Source organism: Bombina bombina, chromosome 9 (genome assembly GCF_027579735.1).
Source record: "Bombina bombina isolate aBomBom1 chromosome 9, aBomBom1.pri, whole genome shotgun sequence".
Lineage (NCBI taxonomy): Eukaryota > Metazoa > Chordata > Amphibia > Anura > Bombinatoridae > Bombina > Bombina bombina.
Window position 1 is genome coordinate 88,296,954 of NC_069507.1, and position 22,610 is coordinate 88,319,563.

General features: G+C 35.7%; 1 protein-coding gene across 5 annotated transcripts in view; it reads right to left on the bottom strand.

Annotated features, from left to right (window-relative positions):
* ANK3 (ankyrin 3) overlaps positions 1 to 22,610 on the bottom strand; it is a 1,320,989-nt gene that overhangs the window by 169,125 nt on the left and 1,129,254 nt on the right. For all 5 annotated transcript variants that reach the window (XM_053692249.1, XM_053692250.1, XM_053692246.1 and 2 more), the window contains one exon: positions 19,036 to 19,138. In XM_053692249.1, the coding sequence (XP_053548224.1) occupies positions 19,036 to 19,138 (103 nt within the window). The remainder of the gene's footprint in view (positions 1 to 19,035; positions 19,139 to 22,610) is intronic.

A 22,610-nucleotide genomic window follows, 5' to 3' on the forward strand; every position in this document is an offset into this window, starting at 1 on the left:
CTAGAGTATACAACAAATTACAATTCAACTTTGCGACTCAATTGATATCATTGTGATTGTTTATATCAATTTCATATTTTCTGCATTAAAATGTTTTTTTATTTTAGTCACAACGGCAAGCGCGGTTTTCATTAAAAGGGGGATAATTTTATGTATCACTAAAACGGCAGCTACATTTGTTATACATTCTATTGTCTAGATTTTTATGCTATCTTTACATACATTTTAGAGAGGCGCTCTTTGTGTTTGGTTCAGATGTTTTGCAATGTAAAAAGGACTTTACCTGTAATGCACATTAAAGGGACAGTCTAGTCAAAATTTAACTTTCATGATTCAGATGGGGCATGCAATTTTACACAACTTTCCAATTCACTTGTATCATCAAATTTGCTTTGTTCATTTGGTATTCTTAGTTGAAAGCTAAACCTAAATAGGCTCATATGCTAAGTTCTAAGCCCTTGAAAGCTGCCTCTTATCTCAAAACATTTGAATTTTTCACAGCTAGAGGGTGTTAGTTCATGTGTGCCATATAGATAACATTGTGCCACGCCCATGGAGTTACCTAGGAGTCAGCACTGATTGGCTAAAATGCAAGTCTATCAAAAGAACTGAAATAAGGTGACAGTTTGCAGAGGCTTAGATACAAGATAATCACAGAGGTAAAAAGTGTATTAATATAACTGTGTTGGTTATGCAAAACTAGGGAATAGGTAATAAAGGGATTATCTATCTTTTTAAACAATAACAATTCTGGAGTAGACTGTCCCTTTAATACCGAGACATTAAATTATGTTCAGCCCCATATAAAAACAAACCACAGTTGCATTTATGAGGATTTTACTTAAACTGTTAACCTTTTAAAAGTAAAGTTAAAAAAAATATATATTCTTTAGGATTTGCGATTACGTGTCATCTGTTTAAAGGGATATGAACCCCACATTTTTTCTTACATAATTCAGAAAGAGCATGTGATTTTAAACAACTTTCTAATTTATTTCTATTATCAATTTTTCTTCATTCTCTTGGTATCTTTTGTTGAAAAGCAGGGATGTAGGCTCAGGAGCGGGCCAATTTCTAGAGCACTATATGGCAGCAGTTTTGCAAGAATGTGATAACTGCACTATTTCCTGCTATGTAATGCTCAAGATACCTACCCGGGTATCTCTTTTATCATGAGAATGAAGTATACTGGAAACTTTTTTAAATTGTATGTTCTGTCTGAATCACAAAATAAAATGTTTGAGTTTCATATCCCTTTAAAGGCACACTAAAGTCAAAATAAAACTTTCATGATTCAGATAGAGGCCTCTATTTATCAAGCCGTCAACCGCAAATACGCTGGAATTCTGCAGCGTATTTGTGGCGAGGCTGATTTGCCATAGTTATCAAGCCCTACAGACCGGCAAAAGTAGAATTTAGTGACGTAACATACGATCCGCCGACACAGATCGATGCATACGTCACTCCAGATGTTCCGAACGCAAGTTCGGCGCAATCTGACTACTTTTGGTAGTTATCAAAGAAGAACCAGGTACGCTCGCCACTATTCCGGCCCAGCGTACCTGGTTTTCAATCCACCGCCCTGGAGGGGCGGATCCCATAGGAATCAATGGGAGTCTGACAGCAGTGAAAGCTCATGTTCGCTGCTGCCCGATATCCCATTGATTCCTATGGGAAGTGTTTGCACCTAACACCCTAACATGTACCCCGAGACTAAACACCCCTAATCTGCCCCCCCTACACCGCCGCCACCTACTTTATACTTATTAACCCCTAAACCGCCACTCCCGGACCCCGCCGAAACTAAATAAAATGTTTAACCCCTAAACCGCTGCTCCCGGACCCCGCCGCCCCCTACATTAAAGTTATTAACCTCTATCCTGCCCCCCCTACACCGCTGCCACCTACATTAAAGTTATTAACCCCTATCCTGCCCCCCCTACACCGCCGCCACTATATTAAAGTTATTAACCCCTAAACCTAAGTCTAACCCTAACCCTAACACCCCCCTAACTTAAATATTATTTAAATTAATCTAAATAAAATTACTATTATTAACTAAATTGTAGCTATTTTAGGGTTTATTTTTATTTTACAGGCAACTTTGTATTTATTTTAACTAGGTACAATAGTTATTAAATAGTTATTAACTATTTAATAGCTACCTAGTTAAAATAAATTCAAATTTACCTGTAAAATAAATCCTAACCTAAGTTACAATTACACCTAACACTATACTACAATTAAATAAATTAAATAAATTAAATACAATTACCTACAATTAAATAAAATTAACTAAAGTACAAAACCCCCCCACTAAATTACAGAAAAAAAATTACAAGAATTTTAAACTAATTACACCTAATCTAAGCCCCCTAATAAAATAAAAAATCCCCAAAAAATAATAAAATTTCCTACCCTATACTAAATTACAAATAGCCCTTTAAAGGGCTTTTTGTGGGGCATTGCCCCAAAGTAATCAGCTCTTTTACCTGTAAAAAAGAAATACAACCCCCCAACATTAAAACCCACCACCCACACACCCAACCCTACTCTAAAACCCACCCAAACCCCACTTAAAAAAACCTAACACTAACCCCCTGAAGATCTCCCTACCTTGAGACGTCTTCACCCAGCCGGACACAAGTGGACCTCCAGACCGGCAGAAGTCTTCATCCTATCCGGGCAGAAGAGGACATCCAGACCGGCAGAAGGCTTCATCCAGACGGCATCTTCTATCTTCTTCCATCCGGAGCGGAGTGGGTCCATCTTCAATCCAGCTGACGCGGAGCCATCCTCTTCCATCGACGTCCTAACACTGAATGAAGGTTCCTTTAAATGACGTCATCCAAAATGGCGTCCCTTGAATTCCAATTGGCTGATAGGATTCTATCAGCCAATCGGAATTAAGGTAGGAAAAATCTTATTGGCTGATGCAATCAGCCAATAGGATTGAAGTTCAATCCTATTGGCTGATCGAATCAGCCAATAGGATTGAGCTTGCATTCTATTGGCTGTTCCAATTAGCCAATAGAATGCAAGCTCAATCCTATTGGCTGATTGTATCAGCCAATAGGATTTTTCCTACCTTAATTCCGATTGGCTGATAGAATCCCATCAGCCAATCGGAATTCAAGGGACACCATCTTGGATGACGTCATTTAAAGGAACCTTCATTCAGTGTTAGGACGACGATGGAAGAGGATGGCTCCACGTCGGCTGGATTGAAGATGGACCCGCTCTGCTCCGGATGCAAGAAGATAAAAGATGCCGCCTGGATGAAGCCTTCTGCTGGTCTGGATGTCCTCTTCTGCCCGGATAGGATGAAGACTTCTGCCGGTCTGGAGGTCCACTTGTGCCCGGCTGGGTGAAGACATCTCAAGGTAGGGTGATCTTCAGGGGGTTAGTGTTAGGTTTTTTTAAGGGGAGTTTGGGTGGGTTTTAGAGTAGGGTTGGGTGTGTGGGTGGTGGGTTTTAATGTTGGGGGGGGTTGTATTTCTTTTTTTTACAGGTAAAAGAGCTGATTACTTTGGGGCAATGCCTCGCAAAAAGCCCTTTTAAGGGCTATTTGTAATTTAGTATAGGGAAAGGAATTTTATTATTTTGGGGGATTTTTTACTGTAAGAGCAATAAAATTGTGGAACTCATTACCAAAGGAGGTAGTGAATTCCAATACCATAGATACATTTAAAAATAGTCTGGATACATTTCTGTATATAAACAAAATTAATGTATATGATTGCTAGTATTAAATGGGTCACATTTTAATGAGGTTATTTAAGCTTAACTGGAGCTTTTTGAAAGTATTTTAGATTTCTATAGGTTGAACTCGATGGACTTCAGTCTTTTTTCAACCTTATCTACTATGTTACTATGTTACTATGTATTAGGGGGCTTAGATTAGGTGTAATTAGTTTAAAATTCTTGTAATTTTTTTTTATTTTCTGTAATTTAGTATTTGGTTTTTTTTTGTACTTTAGTTAATTTTAGTTAATTGTAATTAGTTTTATTTAATTGTAGTTAATTTATGTAATTAATTTAATGATAGTGTAGTGTTAGGTGTAATTGTAACTTAGGTTAGGTTTTATTTTACAGGTAGTTTTGTTTTATTTTAGCTAGGTAGTTATCAAATAGTTAATAACTATTTAATAACTATTGTACCTAGGTAAAATAAATACAAAGTTGCCTGTAAAGTAAAAATAAACCCTAAGCTAGCTACAATGTAACTATTAGTTATATTGTAGCTAGCTTAGGGTTTATTTTATAGGTAAGTATTTAGTTTTAAATAGGAATTATTATATTTAAGTTAGGGGGTGTTAGGGTTAGACTTAGGTTTAGGGGTTAATTACTTTATTATAGTGGCGGCGGTGTAGGGGGGAAGGATAGGGGTTAATATGTATAATTTAGGTGATGGTGGGCTCCGGGAGCGGTGGTTTAGGGGTTAAAATAATTATTTAGTTGCGGCGGGGTCCGGGATCGGCAAGATAGGGGTTAATAACTTTATGTAGGTGGCGGCAGTATAGGGGGTTAATATGTATAATGTAGGTGGTGGCGGAGTCCGGGAGCGGAGGTTTAGGGGTTAATATATTTATTATAGTTGCGGCGGGGTCCGAGAGCGGAGGTTTAAGGGTTAATAACTTTATTTAGGTGCGGGGGGCTCCAGGAGCGGCGGTATAGGGGTAAAACAGTATAGTATAGTGTGGGTGCTTAGTGACAGGCTAGCAAGAAAGCTGCAAATAAGCCGATGAGCAGCGAGATCAATGACTGTTAGTTAACAACAGTCCGCTGCTCATCGCACTGTACTTGGTGCGCAGCTTTTTGACAGCTTTCTTGATAAATTTGGCGAACGTATTCTGGTCTGCGGCGGCGATGTTAGGCGTGCGTATTGGGGCCGTCGAATGCAGGAAAGTAGACAGTTTGATAAATAGAGGCCAGAGCATGCAATTTTAAACCACTTTCCAATTTGCTTCCATTAACAAAATGTGCAAAGTCTTTTTATATTTACACTTTGTGTCACCAGCTCCTACTGAGCATGTGCAAGAATTCACAGAATATACGTATATGCATTTGTGATTAGCTGAGGGCTTTCACCTGATACAGGAAGAGTGGAAACAGACTTAACTTTGAAAATTGTCAGAAAAAAAATCTACTACTCGTGAAGTTCATACATGGGGGCCGATTTATCAAGCTCTGTATGGAGCGTGATGCCCCTGTTTCCGAGCGAGCCTTCAGGCTCGCTGGAAACAGAAGTTATGAAGCAGTGATCTAAAAACCGCTGCTCTATAACTTGTCCGCCTGCTCTGAGGCCGCGGACAGAAATCAAACCGATCGCATACGATCGGGTTGATTGACACCCCCTGCTAGTGGCTGATTGCCCGCAAATCTGCAGGGGGCGGCATTGCACCAGCAGTTCACAAGAACTGCTTGTGCAATGATAAATGCCGACAGAGTATGCTGTCAGCATTTATCGATGTGCGGCGGACATGATACGCTACATCGTATTCATGTCCGCTCGCACTATGATAAATCTACCGCTAAGTGCTATTGCATCATCTTTTTTTATCATGAATTTGTTGTTTATCCAAATCTACTGTATTTACGGGTCCTTTAAGCAAGACAAAAGGATGAGGCACCTTTGAGTATTTTTGCAGACAACATAAAGATGTGCTGACTGAACGGATATGCCTGTAGCTTTCACATTACCATCAGATTATCATCCTATTTTATTCAGATGGACAATGCACAGAATAAACAGTCACATGTCAACTAAATAAACAAAGAAGGTAAAATTGGTTGAGAAATTCTAAATCTTCCCAGATCTGGCTTCTGTCAATGTCTTTAAAACTTGCCAGTGAAGATATGTTTCTGGGTTAAAAGGTCAGTTTGTTTTTACTAACTTAAAGTCCCTGACCCCTTTTGGGTTCAACAATCTGATTCTGTGCCTGCGTCAAGAATATGTAACAGCTATGAATGGTTATAAAACATTAATATTACAGCATTGCTGGATTGGTCTTTTAATACAAAGAATACAAAGCATTAAAATTTTATTTTCCCTTGGTTTTTATGTAGAATCTAATGTAAACAATAACCATCTATTAGTTGCATGTAATACACCCAAATACCCAAATCTGGAATTTCAAAATCCAGAATTATTCTAAAATCCAAAACTTTTTCATTAATATTTAAAAAAAAAAAAAAAAAAGAATAAAGGGATAGTCTAGTCAAAATTAAACTTTCATCATTCCGATAGAGTAGGCAATTTTAAGCAACTTTCTAATTGACTCCTATTATCAAATTTTCTTCATTCTCTTGGTATCTTGCTTTGAAAAAGCAAGAATGTAAGATTAAGAGCCGGCCTATTTTTGGTTCAACACCTGGGTAGCGCTTGCTGATTGGTGTCTAAATGTAGCCAGCAATCAGCAAGCGCTACCCAGGTGCTGAACCAAAAATGGGCTGGTTCCTAATCTTACATTCTTGCTTTTCAAATAAAGAAAAAGAAGAGAAATTGATAATAGGAGTAAAAGTAGAAAGTTGATTAAGATTGCGTGCTCTATCTGAATCATGAAAGTTTAATTTTGACTAGACTATTCCTTTAAAAAATACAAATAATCAGCTGATAAGTAACCATGGTTACTATCCTGCTCTCATACATCAGCTGATTATTTCACCTGTGCTGTAGTTAAGCTATAATAAAAATCTGACCTGTTCAAGGAGACTTGAGGACCGCGGTTGAGAAACTGGTCTAAATGATATGATATTGTTGTTTACACTTTGGGGCTCGATTTATCAAGCCCCTATGGCGGCAAGTTCTCACAAGAACTTGCTCGCCGTGATTTATCAAGCAGCGTTCACCAGACCGCTGCTTCCCTAAGCTCTTCGCCACCTCTAAGGTGGCGAAATTCAATCTCCTTGGTCAAGTCCGACCGAGGAGATTGACAGCTCCTGCTCGCGCGTGATTGGCTGTGCGCGGGCAGGGGGCGGTATTGCATGCGAGCGCAAAATTGCGCTCATGTGCAATGTTAATTACCTGCAGGTAATTTCGCCCCGCCACAGGCGAGCTGAGGCGTACAGGGGCGCGTATTTGTGCCCCTGTACGCCTCAGCTGTGATAAATCTAGCACTTGGTCCTATCCCCTCTCCAAGCTGTCCCATTTTACAGACACAAATATATAAATATTCTGAAATCCAAACTATATAAATACACAATCCAAAGTGATTAGCTTAAAGGGGCAATGTGCTGTGAATTGTTTTGCATCCCCTTTAAATAGATAGGAAAGTCAAAAATAAACTTGCATGATTCAGACAGATCATTGTCATTTTAAGACACTTTTTAAATTGACTTCAATTTTCAAATGTGATTTGTTCTATTGGTATACATTGTTGTAAAAGAATATGCGCATATTCTACACTACCAGGAGCTAGCTGGTGATTGGTTCATGCACACATTTGTCTCTTGTGATTGGCTCACTAGATGTGTTCAGCTAGCTTCCAGTAGTGCATTGCTGCTGCTTCAGCAAAGGGTAACAAGAGAATGAAGCAAATTTGATAATAGAAGTAAATTGGAAAGTTGTTTAAAACTGTAAGTTCTATCTAAATCATGAAAAAGAAATTTGGGGTTTCATGTCTCTTTAATGTGTTCACAGCAATCTATTTTACCTGCTGTAGTGTATTAAAGGGACACTAAACCCAAATTTTTTCTTTTATGATTCAGATAGAGCATGCAATTTTAAGCAACTTTCAAATTGACTCCTATTATCAATTTTTTTTCGTTCTCTTGCTATATTTATTTAAAAAGCAGGAATGTGATGCATAGGAGCCGGCCCATTTTTGGTTGAGAACCTGGGTTATGCTTGCTTATTGGTGGGTAAAGAAGTTAACTGAAAAAAATTTTTTTGAAATTGTATGCTCTGTCTGAATCACAAAAGAATTTTGTTTTTGGGTTTCATGTCCCTTTAAGTACTGTTTATAGAAAAGCTATGTTAACAAGAAGGTTTAGAAGAAATAATACTCTCACTGTGGCGGTGGGACAGAGAGGTACCAAAATGTTAATTTTCTATTGTTTTCTCGATTCTCAAAAATGTACCGGCATGGTGAGAAATCAGCTTATTTTACTTAGCATTATACTGTAACGTAAGCAAATCTCCTTATTTAATCAGTCACTGAGTTGTTCCAGAGGTCTGGAAAATTGCTAATGTATTCCCTCTTCAAAAAAAAGGTAGTAGGGAAGATTCTGCTAACTACAGACCATTCAGTCGACCTCAAATGCAGGGAAATTAATAGAAACTCTTTTAAAGGAAAGACGTGTGTCTTACCTTCAGACAAACCACTTAGAAGACAAAGGGCAGCATGGTTTCACTACTGGAAGATCATGTCAGACTAATCTAAGATATTTCTTTGACCATGTAACTAAATTAATAGACCAGGGAGGAGCCGTAAATGTTGCATATCTAGACTTTAGCAAATAATTTGACACTGTCCCACACAACACACTTATCCACAAAATGTATTGCCTTGGAGTAGATGCTAAGATTGTTATGTGGGTAGAATGCTGGCTTAAAGATAGAATTCAGAGGGTTCCAAATAATAAAGTACATTCAAATGAGGGGTCTTTACAAGTGGTATTTCCCAAGGGTCAGTTCTTGGGTCTGTTTTGTTTAACATGTTCATTAGTAACATTGGAAGTGGGAAACAGGGGAAGGTTTCCTTGTTTGCTGATGATACAGAGTTGATGTTCCAGGAGGCGTGGATCAAATGAGCAGTGACATTAAAAAACTGGAGGACTGAGCAACTAAATGGAATCTAAAATGAAATATTACCAAGAGCAAAATTATGCACATAGGTACACAATACAACAGTACAGTTAGTAAGACAAGTCAAATACTTGGTTGCATTGGGAGAGGTATTAGTAGCAGAAATAGTAAGGTTCTTATGCCACTTTACAGATCATTAGATAGGCCTCATCTGGAATACTGTGTACAGTTCTGGAGACCATATCCATATTTATTAAGGATATAAACAGACTCAAAACTCTCCAAAAGAGGGCTACTAAAACGGCACATGGTTTAAAATATAAAAACATAGAAAGAAAGACTCTATGATCTAAATATGTATAGTTTAGAGGAGAGAAGGTAAAGAGGTGATGTGATAGAAACCTTCAAATATATGAAGGGACTTAATAAAGTGGAAGCTGAAAGCATTCTCCACAAAAAAAAAATAAAAAAATATGTCACAGTCTTAAATTAGAGGGTAGCAGATTCAGGAAAAATGTGAGGAAGCATGTTTTGTTACAGAAAGGGTGGTAGATTCATGGAATAAACGTCCAATTGAGGTGGTAAACACGGGGACCATAAAATAATTAAAAAATGCCTGGGACATACACAACACAAGTCTATCTTAAGAAAACAGGAACATGTAATATGAGTAAACTTGATGGGCCTAATACACTGCGCTCCTGCACTAAGGATATAACATTTCACTAGACCGCCGCAAATGCACGCAACGCAAGTAGGCTGAGAAGCTCTTCCTATTTTGGGATGTGCGCTACAGGGCAGCCTTATCACTGTACAAAAGTATACGAAATAAAGTTTTTTTTATTAAAACAAAGAAATAATAATAAAAAATGTTTACATATTTATTATATTTAAGCGAAAAAGATTTAAAATACTTGTTGCATATCCCTCACGTTTACTATCGCTTTAAGCTTCACAACAGAAGTTGTACTTCAAACTTCAGCTTTTCCTTATGGAGGCAAAACAATAACTGGAGGCAAGTGGATGGAATGTTGGGTAGAAAAAAAAAAAATCAAACTTCTGGAATTGTTAGACATTATTTTTTGCCTACTTCCGGTGAGCAGGGACGTAAATCCTGCAATGCTATGGATCGTGGTCTCTCATCAACTTAATAAAAAAAATAAAAATAAACATACTCAAGAGAATTTCAAGCGGTATATACCTGACTGCAAAACAATGGAACAAAATGGCAGTGAAGTGCTTTTAAAACATTTCTTTTCGCAATCAAGTGCTTAAATGAGGTTATACAATACACGTATAAAAATGACTTTCATGTCTCTTCAATGACATTGTCATATACTGCCAGTTATACCAGTTTCAACTGCAATCGCTTCTCAGCATGAAGATATTTCCTAAACAAAACTAAATATATAGACCCGGTTTTGTTTACCCGCAGCATAATTAAAGGGATAGTAGGAAGTATGTTTTGTAAATACTTCATTTCAAAAGATCTAACTGGAAAATATATGTTTTAACAGTATTTAAATTGCATTGAACTAAGAGTGGAAGAAGCAAATTTTATATATTCCTTAATTAAATGCATAGTTGCCAACTGTCCTGTTTTTCCAGGACAGTTTTTTGGCTCCCTGTCTATTAAAATGACTGTCTAGTCAAATTTAAACTTTCATGATTTAGATAGGGGACATCATTTTAAACAACTTTCCAATTTACTTTTATCATCAAATTTGCATTGTTCTATTTGTATTCTTAGTTGAAAGCTAAACCTAGGTAGGCTCATATGCTAATTTCGGAAGGCCTTGAAGGCCGCCTTTTATCTGAATGCATTTGACAGTTTTTCACAGATAGAGGGCGTTACTTCATGTGTGCTATATAGATAACATTGTGCTCACTCCCATGGAGTTACTTATGAGAGGGCACTGATTGGATAAAATACAAGTCTGTCAAAAGAACTGAAATAAGGGCGCAGTCTTCAGAGGCTTAGATACAAGGTAATCACAGAGGTAAAAAGTATATTAATATAACAGTGTTGGTTATGCAAAGCTGGGGAATGGGTAATAAAGGGATTATCTATCTTTTTTAAACAATACAAATTCTGGAGTAGACTGTACCTTTAATAACAGGGAGTGTAGGAGACAAGGGTTGATGAAGAATAGCATCTCAATAGTAGTGAATTTAAAAAAAAATTACATGCTGTATGACTCTACTATCACTTTAAGAAGTCAGTATAGCTAAATTATACTACTAGTATTTAATGAGGTTGTTTTTGCGGTCTGAGTAGGTGGAGCTATGCAAACCATAAATGGGAGTGGCTCTGCTGCAAAGCGTTTCTGGAAGAAATTTTCGAATGTTGGCAACAATGTCAAATGTTTTACTTGATATTAAATGTCCACTATAATGTCCCTTTAAAAAAGGAACAGTAATTAACAGGGATTCATAAATTGGACTTTATTTAGATAATCACTGCCAGGATGACCAATGGTGCAGTTGTGTTCCCCCTAGCAGGTCCTATAACTTAACTTTTATTTACAACCCAAGCCGCTAAGGGCCCTATTATCTATCATTCGCCAGATCAGATGGGGAAAAATCATTCTGACCCTCCCAGTGTCTGTCTTCAGGGAATTTCATTAAAAAGAAATTATTTGCTCAGCAACAACTTCTGCTTGGGACTAGCAGTTCTCTGCGTCTCCCGGGCGATACTTTACCTATCTGCTTAGCAAATTGGGGGTTAAACACAGATTTGCTGAGTGGAATGAGAGCATGTCATGTTTTCCACTATAATAGCGCTTTTAAAGGAAGTAATGCGTCTAACCTGCAAGCATTTCTCCATTTACTAACATCTACTCAAAGGTGCATTAGAACGAAATACAATGTACTGCTTGAAACAAGCCAGCTGATCTCATTGAGATAAGTATTTTCCAATGAGAACGCAAAACCTGTATTAAGAAAAGTATGTAGCTTTGTGTGACCTGGAAATGCCAATGTCCCAGAAAGATAGATGTATATTTACTTATTTCTTAGTTTAGTAATAGCATTACTAGGAACAAGATCTCTTATGGTTTAAAATACAAAAGGTCAAAATTTAAAGTATACAGACCTTCATATACGTTCCCATAATTGTTTTTTTCATGCTCTACATTTAAACATAGACTTAGATAGTGTAAAAAGTTATTCAAGAGAATTAAACCGACATGGACCATGCAATTTTAAATTTACTTCAGTTATCAAATTTACTTTGTATCCTTTGTTGAAAAGCATACCTAGGTATGCTTAGGAGCAGCAATGCACTACTGAGAGCTAGCTGGTGATTGGTGGTTACACACATATGCCTTTTGTCATTGGTTTACCAGGTTTTAGGTGGCTCCCAGTAGTGCATTGCCGCTTTAACTAAATATTTAAAAGTGGCTCAACACGTAGATCATTTTTATTGCACTATTACTTGCATATAACACATAAAAGCATTTTCTTTTTCTACTTTAATGTTCCTTAAAGGGACATACAATCCAGAAATTTCCTTTCATAATTCAGATAGAACATACAATTTTAAACAACTTTCCAATTTACTTCTATTATCTAGTTTATGTCATTCTCTTGGTATTCTTTGTTGAAAATCATACCTAAGTAGGCTCAGGAGCAGAAATGCATTATTGGTAAACAGACGCTGACTGGTAGCTGTACGTTTAAGCCTCTTGTTATTGGCTCACCCGATGAGTTCAGTAAACTCCCAGCAATGCATTGCTGCTTCTTCAATAAGCTATACCAAGAGAATGAAGCAAATCTTATAATAGAAGTAAATTGGAAAGATGTTTAAAACTGTATATTCTGTCTGAATCATGAAATAAATATGTGGGGTTTTATGTCTCTTTTAATTAGATTACAGAAACCAACTATAGATTCAAGTCTAAAAAGAAGCATTAAAGGGACAGTCTACAATAGAATTGTTATTGTTTTAAAATATAGAGAATTCCTTTATTACCCATTTCCCAGTTTTAAATCACCAATATTTATATTAATATACTTTTTACCTCTGTAATTACCTTGTATCCAAGCATCCTCTGACAGCCCCCTGATCACACAACTGTGACTATTTAAAATCTATTGATTTGCATTTTGTACTGTGTTGTGCTAACTCTTAAATAATGTTAGCACAACAATGTTTTCTATATGGCCCACATGAACGAGCAGTCTCCTGTTGTGAAAAGCATGTGATAACAGCCTTTGAAACAGGCAGAAATTTAAAAGGTTTAAATGTTATAAAGTATATTAATCTAACAACGTTGGTTGTGCAAAGCTGGGGAATGGGTAGTGACAGCGTTATCTATCTTTTTAAACAATAACAATTTTGTGTAGACCTTTAACCTCAAGAATAATGTTTAATTATGCACGGGGGGAGGGGGGATTGTAATTCAATTTTATTATTTATTTTGCTGATTTTCCTGTAATTTAAATGTAAAAAATAATAATTTCCTCTACTCCTATAGAGGCAGGGAGGCATTGCATGGAATTCAAAACCCTAAAACTCCAACATGCCACACAGTGATTATTTGTTATGTACACGGCTCATTGTAAATGTTGCTAATTTACTACAGCAAAGAAAACAAGATAAACAACACTCAAGAGATGTATTCCTGGAATGCAAAACACTTCACATAATGCTAACATAAATGGTTTGTTTTGTGTACAGCTCTTTTTGCAATGCAAAGATTAATGTCATTTTTTTGTATTAGCAGTAAAACAAACACTTTCTAGTTAAGGCAAGTAATGTAAACTGTACTCGTTCCTAGAATAATCTAGACATTACTTGGCAGGTACTCTTAGCAATAGTGATAAAGTGTGCATTTTTAAACACAAACGCAAACCACTTATTTCCTTTAAACAGGCCTTCATGCATACATACATACTGCATACACACTGCTTACATATACACACTAAATATATACTGCATACACACTGCTTATACACATACACACACACACTACATGCATACCGCATACATACACACTGCTTACATACACACACACTACATACATACTGTATATACACACATACTGCATACACACCGCTTACATACATACACACTGCTTACATACACACACACTACATACATACTGTATACACACATACTGCATAAACACTGCTTACATATATATATATATATATATATATATATATATATACATATATATATACATACATATATACACACACACATATATATATGTGCACACACACAAAACACGGAAGGGGACTACACTCTCAGACTGGACTGGGTACACATCCCATGACCCTGCAACATGCTCAGCCCTGGGTGCTCACTGGCACTCACAGGAAGCTGTGCTGTCTCCAGAGTCACAGGCAGTTAACCCGAGACAGGGAACACACAGAGAAAGTTCAGCACGCACTTACAAGCTCTCAGCTAAGATTAAAAGCAAAAATGGAAGGGTTAGTTACCGCATTTGGCCAAATGGGACAAGCCCAGGTACCACGTCAAGGCCCCTTCCAAAACCTGGGTCCCTAAAACAGCCACACAATGTGTGTTTTGTATATGTCTAGGGTGATTACATAAGCCTGTGCCCCCTTCACTTGTTCCCAGTTTCTTTGTTGGATAGAGAGTTTGCATTGTGTGGCTGTTTTAGGGACCCAGGTTTTGGAAGGGACCTTGATGAGTTATACTCATGGATGCCAAACATTTTTTGTTCCTAAATATTTTGACAGCCTCCTCGATTTTGAACACTTTTGTCAAACCCTGCATTAAAGGGACATTGTACGTCAAACCCTGTATTAAAGGGACATTGTACTTTAAAATGTTCTCCCAGTGGTCTATTTTAACTGCTGGGGTTTATTGAATGGTTTACAAATAGCTAATTTATCTTTATTTTGTCATTTGAAAACTTGATTTTGCCCTTGAAACTGCAACCTCTACTGAAAATTGAAATACTAATAAATAAATATAATACAGGGAACTCAGGCAAAATAATGATTATACATTTCATTACTTTTTAAATGCTTAAAGGACCAGTAAATACAGTAGATTTTTACAATCAGAAAATACATGCTAAAAAAAAATGTAATACCACTTAGTCTAAACTTCAAATGAGTAGATTTTTTTTCTGACAAATTTTAAAGTTATATGTCTATATCCACTCCCCCTGTATCACGTGACAGTCATCAGCCAATCACAAATGCACATAGGTATATTCTGTAAATTCTTGCACATGCTCAGTAAAAGCTGGTGACTAAAAAAGTGTAAATATAAACAGACTGAGCACATTTTGTAAATGAAAGTAAATTAGAAAGTTGTTTAAAATTGCTGCTCTGATTCGTGAAAGTTTATTTTTGACTTGAGTGTCCCTTTTATTAAACAATTAATGAGTTCTTTCATTTTTAAGTTGACTTTTCAAAACGAACCAAGTAAAAACTAAATAAATAAGGTTAATTTGCAAAAAAAAAAAAAAATTAAAAATGAACTGATTTTCCACAAAGCTAAGCGCTTTGTTGATAACATCTAAATAATGGAAACTTTCTTGTTCCAAATACTGTGTCAGGTAATACATTTAATACTAGTTAAGTGGATCACAATTACCTGTTAGACCAGGTGCACTGATAAATGTATTCCTGCCAACAGACTCTCTCAACATTCATTTGTGTATATATTATTTATCTACCTGACAGTTGTCACCAATAGATATCTCATAAAGAAGCTGAAGTAAAGCAGATGGTTTATGAAAACAGAGCAAACTTTGATCTCACAAACAAAACTGCTCATTTGCAATATTCAGCTTACGTGTAAATAGCAAAATATCAAGTCATTAATTCTGGTGTAAACATGCGGAATATACATTTTAGCACAACATCTATTGACAAGACCAGGGGCTGTGCCAAAGTAATATTATTACTATTAGTTTTTACAAAATTTGATAATTAACAAATATTAAACAAAAATATTTGCGAACCAGTGTGGTTCAATCTAGACAATTTTGGGGGCTTGACAGCTTTTTTACAGTTATGCTGCATCACTTTCAATCTGCTTGATTTTTTTTATTGTTTAAAGGGACATGAAACGAAACCCATATCCCCCCCCCCCCCCATGATTTAGAAAGAACATGCAATTTTTAAGAACTTTCTAATTTACCTCTTTTATCTAATTTGCTTAAAGGGACACTGAACCCAAATTTTTTCTTTCGTGATTCAGATAGAGCATGACATTTTTAGCAACTTTCCCATTTACTCCTATTATCAAATTTTCTTTATTCTCTTGGTATCTTTATTTGAAATGCAAGAAAGTTTAGATGCCGGCCCATTTTTGGTGAACAACCTGGGTTGTGCTTGCTGATTGGTGGATAAATTAATCCACCAATAAAAAAGTGCTGTCCAGAGTCCTGAACCAATAAAAAAAACTTAGATGCCTTCTATTTCAAATAAAGATAGCAAGAGAACGAAGAAAAATTGATAATACGAGTAAATTAGAAAGTTGCTTAAAATTGCATGCTCTATCTGAATCACAAAAGAATAAAAATTAGGTTCAGTGTCCCTTTAATTCTATTGATATCCTTTGCTATATAGATAGGCTTAGTATCTGCTGATTGGTGGCTGCAGATGCCTTGTGTGATTGGCTCACCCATTTACATCACTATTTCTTCAACAAAGAGTATCTAAAGAATGAAGCAAATTAGATAATAGAAGTAATGTTGTTAAAAATTGTATTCTCTACCTGAATCATGAAAGAAAATGTTAAGGTTGAGTGTCCCTTTAAAGGATAGAGAACATCTTTACTACCCATTCCCCAGCTTTTCACAACCAACAACATGTTATAAAAATATGCTTTATAACCTCTAAACCTCTGCCTGTTTCTAAGCCCCTGCAGGCCGCCTCTTTTCTCAGTGAATGTCTTAGCTTCTCACAGCCAGGCAGTGCTAGCTTATGTGTGCCATATAGATACCATTGTGCTCACTCTTGTGGAGTCATGCATGAACCAGCACTAATTGGCTAAAATGTTTGTAAAAAGCACTGCAGAGGATTAAATACAAGGTAATCACGGAGGTAAAAAAATATTAATATAATGGTGTTGGTTATGCAAAACTGGGGAATGGGTGATAAAGGGATTATTTATCTATTTAAATAATAAAAAGTTTCAAGTAGACTCTCTCCCTTTAAATAGTATTTCTATAAGGCACTTTTAAGCTCCTTTAACAAATCACAAACTAAAGTGATAACATATATTTAGAGCACACTGGAAACCAGGGAAGGATATATTAAGCACTACATAGAATACTTTGGTTTGAGTCTCCTTGGCATGAAGCCTAGGGAGAACAGCTGAGGCTTATTTATGAAATAAGCAACATGTGTAGGATGACTGATGTGTGTACTATCATTTACTGCACAATTTACAGCTCTGTTTAGCAGAATATATTGAGGAGAGAGAGGACACCGATAAAATAAGGTTATACCATTTTCTAAAGTGTACGAAAAAGAAAACAAAAGGGATCTACATAAATAATGCTTTTCAAATAGCAAATATTTACTTCCTATGTTATTTTATAAAGTAGGTTTAAATTATCTTTACAAGTGATTTAGCTCCATGAGTTAAAATGAAAGTTAAAGGGACATTGTACATTAGATTTTTCGTTGCATAAATGTTTTGTAGATGATCCATTTATACAGCCCATCTGGGAGTGTTTTTATAGTAATCTACAGTTTTGCTTATTTTTTAAGAACATTGTGCTGATTTTCAGACTCCTAACCAAGCCCCACAGTGCCAGATGTATACATGTGTTTACAGACTCCTGCTGGCTCCTGTTTACGTTATCTATCTTTTAATATGCAGGGAAGGGGAGGAGGGGGGGATATCTGCTCTTGTTTTCCCTTCCCTTTTCAATGTGTGTCCCTGCCTAACCTCATCAACAGTGGGAGCTTTGAGGTAAGTTTTTAAAAGGTTTTATACATGATTTTTAGATCAGTATCTGTGCATAGTCTTCTTTATAGTAGTATCTATTACATGCAGTTATATGAAAAATGTGTGTACATTGTCCTTTAAAGAAATATCATTACCTGGAGATTTCTATGAATTCAGAATATTTCCAGGCAGTTAAATAGACATAAAGGTGAAATTTAAAATGAACAGCAGTGCACATTAAATTCCATCAGAATCATTTTGCCATATATTTATGTTTGGAGAAAAAAAATAAAAAAAACTTCATTAAGATGATTTAAAGGGACAGTTTATTCAAAAATGTTCTCCCCTTTAATTTGTTCCCAATGATCTACTTTACCTGCTGGAGTGTATTAAATTGTTTACAAGTATTTCCATCAACCTTATATTGGCATTTGAATTAGTTTATTTAGCCTGTGGTATCCCCACCTAATCTAAAAGTTTTTGGCCTTGAGGCCAAGCTGTGTAATCATAGCCAGTAGAAGAAATTACACTCCCAGTGGGTTATAGAAGAGATAAGGTAATAAAATGTTAATTTTCCATTGTTCTCTCCAAGTATCGATGATTGGTTTATGGACAGATATAATATGTACACAATGTGATAAAGTAATGAGATCTGATTATACCTACAAGCTCAACCCATTTTATTAGGTTGTGGCTTCAAAACACAAAATCAGCTCATTCATATACACAAATAAGCCTTAAAAAAGCAAATCTCATACATTTTATACTCTGCAGCTGGTAAAAAAAAGTAATTGGAAACACATTAAGGGAAAAACAATTTTTATAGTATACTGTCCCTTTAATGATTACATGACTTGTGCCAGTCACCTGCAACCATGCTTGCGCATTCTTAATTCCACACTTTGATTTCTGCAGGAGAAACATCAAATGATGGCACTTAAACCAAAAGTAAAATCTACAAGCCTCACTATCGTAGCAGTGTGTCACAAGGACAAGGAAAGATGGGTCTCTAGTTGTGCTAGTTATTAAAAGTAGTATTGTTACAAAAATAAGTAAGTATACCGCATCATATATCACTGATGTGAATATGTCCCCTGTTTTATACCCCTTCACAAGACTCATGAGTATGTTTATCTTAAAACCTTTTTTGTAGCCAATTAGGGACAAATATGCAAAAGTCACAGTTTCCAGATTTAAATTACAAGAAAAGCAGGCAATACAAAAATGTAAAAATTACATTGCACAGTGTTTGTCCTATGGCAAATTTAAAAAAAAAACATTTATGAGGAATTCTAAAATCCCTTTAATACTTATTTTCAAAAAAGTATATTAATGCCATTTTATATTTAAAAGTACTCGTAACAAAATTATAAAGAGACAAGTAAAATCCACATACCGTATCCTTTGAAGGTGCCAGGAGTTCTTCAATCAGCATACTGTCTCGCGCAAAGGAGCTTCTGTTCAGAGTATAGGACCTATCCGAACTGAAGGAGCGAAGGCTGTTTACAATTTACCACAGTACACGCAGATGATAATGGGATGGATAACAAAAAAAAATAAAAAAAAGAAGAAAATGAATGCAACTTCCAGGGCAAATGAATGATGAAAAAAAATAAATCTGACCACTATTACATAAAAGAAAAGATGACTTCAGATGAGCAAGGATAATTTCATTTTTTAATTTACTATTTGCTCTAATTGGTTAAAGGGATACGAAATCCAAATTTTTTATTTCATGATTCAGATAGAGCATAAAATTTTAAGCAACTTTCTAATTTACTCCTATTATCAATTTTTCTTTGTCCTCGTATCTTTATTTTAAAGAAGCCTACCACCCAACTCAATAATAAATTAATTTCACTTACCTAACATTTTCCTCATCTAACTCTGTATTAACATCTTTCTCAATCTTGCAGTCCTCACCTCCTGTTTCTCAACCTCCTACCCTTCTAGATTGTAAGTTCCCACGGGAATAGGGCCCTCAATCCATCCTGTATGTCACTTCCGGTGATTCCATACATCTGATTGGTCCGTGTCCAGTGAGTGACAGGATTCACAACCAATCAGATGGGCACTGTAATTGCCTATCTTCACTATCTATTTTGCCTCCGCCTAGGGGGGGTTCAAGGGGGGCAAAGCCCCCTTGTAAACCTCATTCCCAAAGATTTACTTGGGGTGTATACCAGAGGATTGTCTGTGCACCCCCAAGACAAAGGCAAAACAGATATTAAAATAGAAGAGTCACCGGAAGTGACGTTAGATTGGAGTTTTCGAGGAATTGGAGTCCTCGACAGAACACTTGCTAATTAGTGGCGCTACCCAGGGTGCTGAACCAAAATGGGCAGGCTCCTAAGCTTACATTTTTGCTATTTCAAATAAAGATAGCAAGAGAACGAAGAAAAATTGATAATAGGAGTAAATTAGAAAGTTGCTTAAAAGTGCATGCTGTATCTGAATCATAAAAGAAGAAAAAAATGGGTTTCATATCCCTTTAATGTGTGTCTGAAGAAAAGTTCTATAGCTTGGAACTTTAAAAATAGGTACATCAACTATACTGATGTTATAATATAGTAATTTAAATAGATAGTATACACAAAAAAAATCTGGTGTGCCAAGATTTCAGATTGAACCCTGGAAGATACATGAATGCCAAAACCCATGCTGTACTTTCTAATTCTAAACGACAAAACAAAGCAAGAACGAATTGAGCATTAAAAAAAACAAACATACAAACTTGGACAACTTTAAAAATTGCTAAATATAATAAACGTAACAAGAACATAATCAGATTAGTATCAAATGTAGCGATATCTATAGCAAGGCTTTTTGATAAACACTTTTACAATTATATTAGGGAGGTTAGAAAAAAAATATTTAGCTTGTAGGCAAAGCAAAGTAGAGATTAGGATGTAATTTACATTAATGAATTAAATACCCACTGTCTTATAAAGGAAATATCTGTGTCTGCTATGAAAAGGAGAATGAGGATGAGGGCAGAAAGATTTTGACCAATCAGAATATTCTATGTAAGAAGGTCAATGGTCTATTCTGATTGGATGTTGTCATAGCACAGTCGTCTGTTAGAATAGAGACACAATGGTCTACATAACGTAATCACATTCATACAGCAGAAACGAATAGGCCTTGTTATGAGCAGCATTTCATATTTAGTTCAAACTAAGTAACTGTTGTCTACCGAAGATACTAGATTCACTGTATGTTTTAACATTTTTCTTGTGAATATAATATTATTCATGTAAGCAATTGTAATAAAAAAGAAATCTGAAGCTTACATAGTTTTAACATCATTAGATGGTAAAAATTATATTATTGTAATCTTAAAGGTATATGAAAGTAAAAATTAAACTCTGATGATAAAGAGTAGTTTTAAAACACCTTCCAATATACTTCTATAACCAAATTTACTTTGTTCTCTACTTATCCTTTGTTAAAAAAAAACATACCTATGTAGGCTCAGGAGTGTGAATATGTCTTTAACACTATATGGTAACAGCAATTACAACAATGTTTGCAATTATCATATACATTGTTGCAAACAGTGTAGCTATACGTGTGCACACTCCACAGTCTTCTCAGGTATGCTCTTGAACAAAGGATACAAAGAGAATTTAGCACATTAGATAATATAAGTAAATTGGACAGTTGCTTAAAATTCTATGGTCTATCTGAATTATCATCGTTTAGTTTTTCCTTTTCATGCCCGTTTATCTGCGAAGGAAAAATCAACAGAGAAACAGGAAATGCTGCTTAAACCTGATTATACTGCACTATAAAGCAAAATCCCTTTCACAATAAAGGGGATACACAAAAACACACGCAACTAATTTGAAAATAAAAAATAACATTTATTCTACAGCACAATGATGATTTATGAAGATGGAAATGAGCAAAATTACAAAGCAGCCATTTGTCAGGGCTCATGCCTCCTTACCTGATCTTAGGACTAGTTAAAAGAAATTTTATTAGGAATGAGGGGAAAACAGAAAGCAAAATAAAAATCAGACTGAAGAAATGCAAAGTGGAATGAGACAGCAGTTCAAATGTTTTTTTTATTTCTTGATTCAAGTTATACACAGATATTTTTATTTGTTTTCAAGATAAGGGCAACATTCTTATTATATGTAGGCAGATAACTTTTCTTCTTTTTTTTTTTACATGTTAGAGCTTTCAAACTCATAAGGTTTTCTTTAAAGGGACACTGAAGACAAAATAAACTTTTATGATTCACAAAGATCATGCAGTTGAAGACACTTTCCAATTTGCTTCCATTATCAATTTTTGCAGTCTTTTTATATTCACACTTTCTGGGGAACAATATCCTTCTGATCATGTGCACAAGCTCACAGGGTATACACTTATTAGACCGTGATTGGTTGATGTCTGTCACATGATACGGGGGCGGGGGGCAAAATAAATTTGTCAGAAAAAACAACTGCTTATTTGAAATTCAGAGTAGATCTTAAATCATTGTCTTTTTATCATGCACGTGTTAATTATGCAATTCTATTGCATTGAGTGGTGTTAGGTTTGTTTAAAAGAAAAAGGCATTTTCTCAGGTAGAAAAAAAGTTAACCAAAACATGTTTAAAGGGACATTGTACAATAGATTTTTCTTTGCATAAATGTTTTGTAGATGATCCATTTATATAGCCCATCTGGTAGTGTTTTTATAAAAATGTATAGAATTGCTTTTTTTTTTTTAATAGTATTTTTTTATAGTATTGCTTTTTTTTTTTTAAGAACATTGTGCTGATTTTCAGACTCCAAACCAAGCCCCAAAGTACCAGATGTATACACGTGTTTACAGACTCCTGTTTATTTATGTTATCTGTCTTTTCATATGCAGAGAGGGGGGAGGGGGGAGTGTCTGCTCTGTTTGTTTACCCAGCCCCTTTCAATGGGTGTCCCAGAGTAGCTTATCAACAGTGCTAAACTGGGAGCTTCTAAGTAA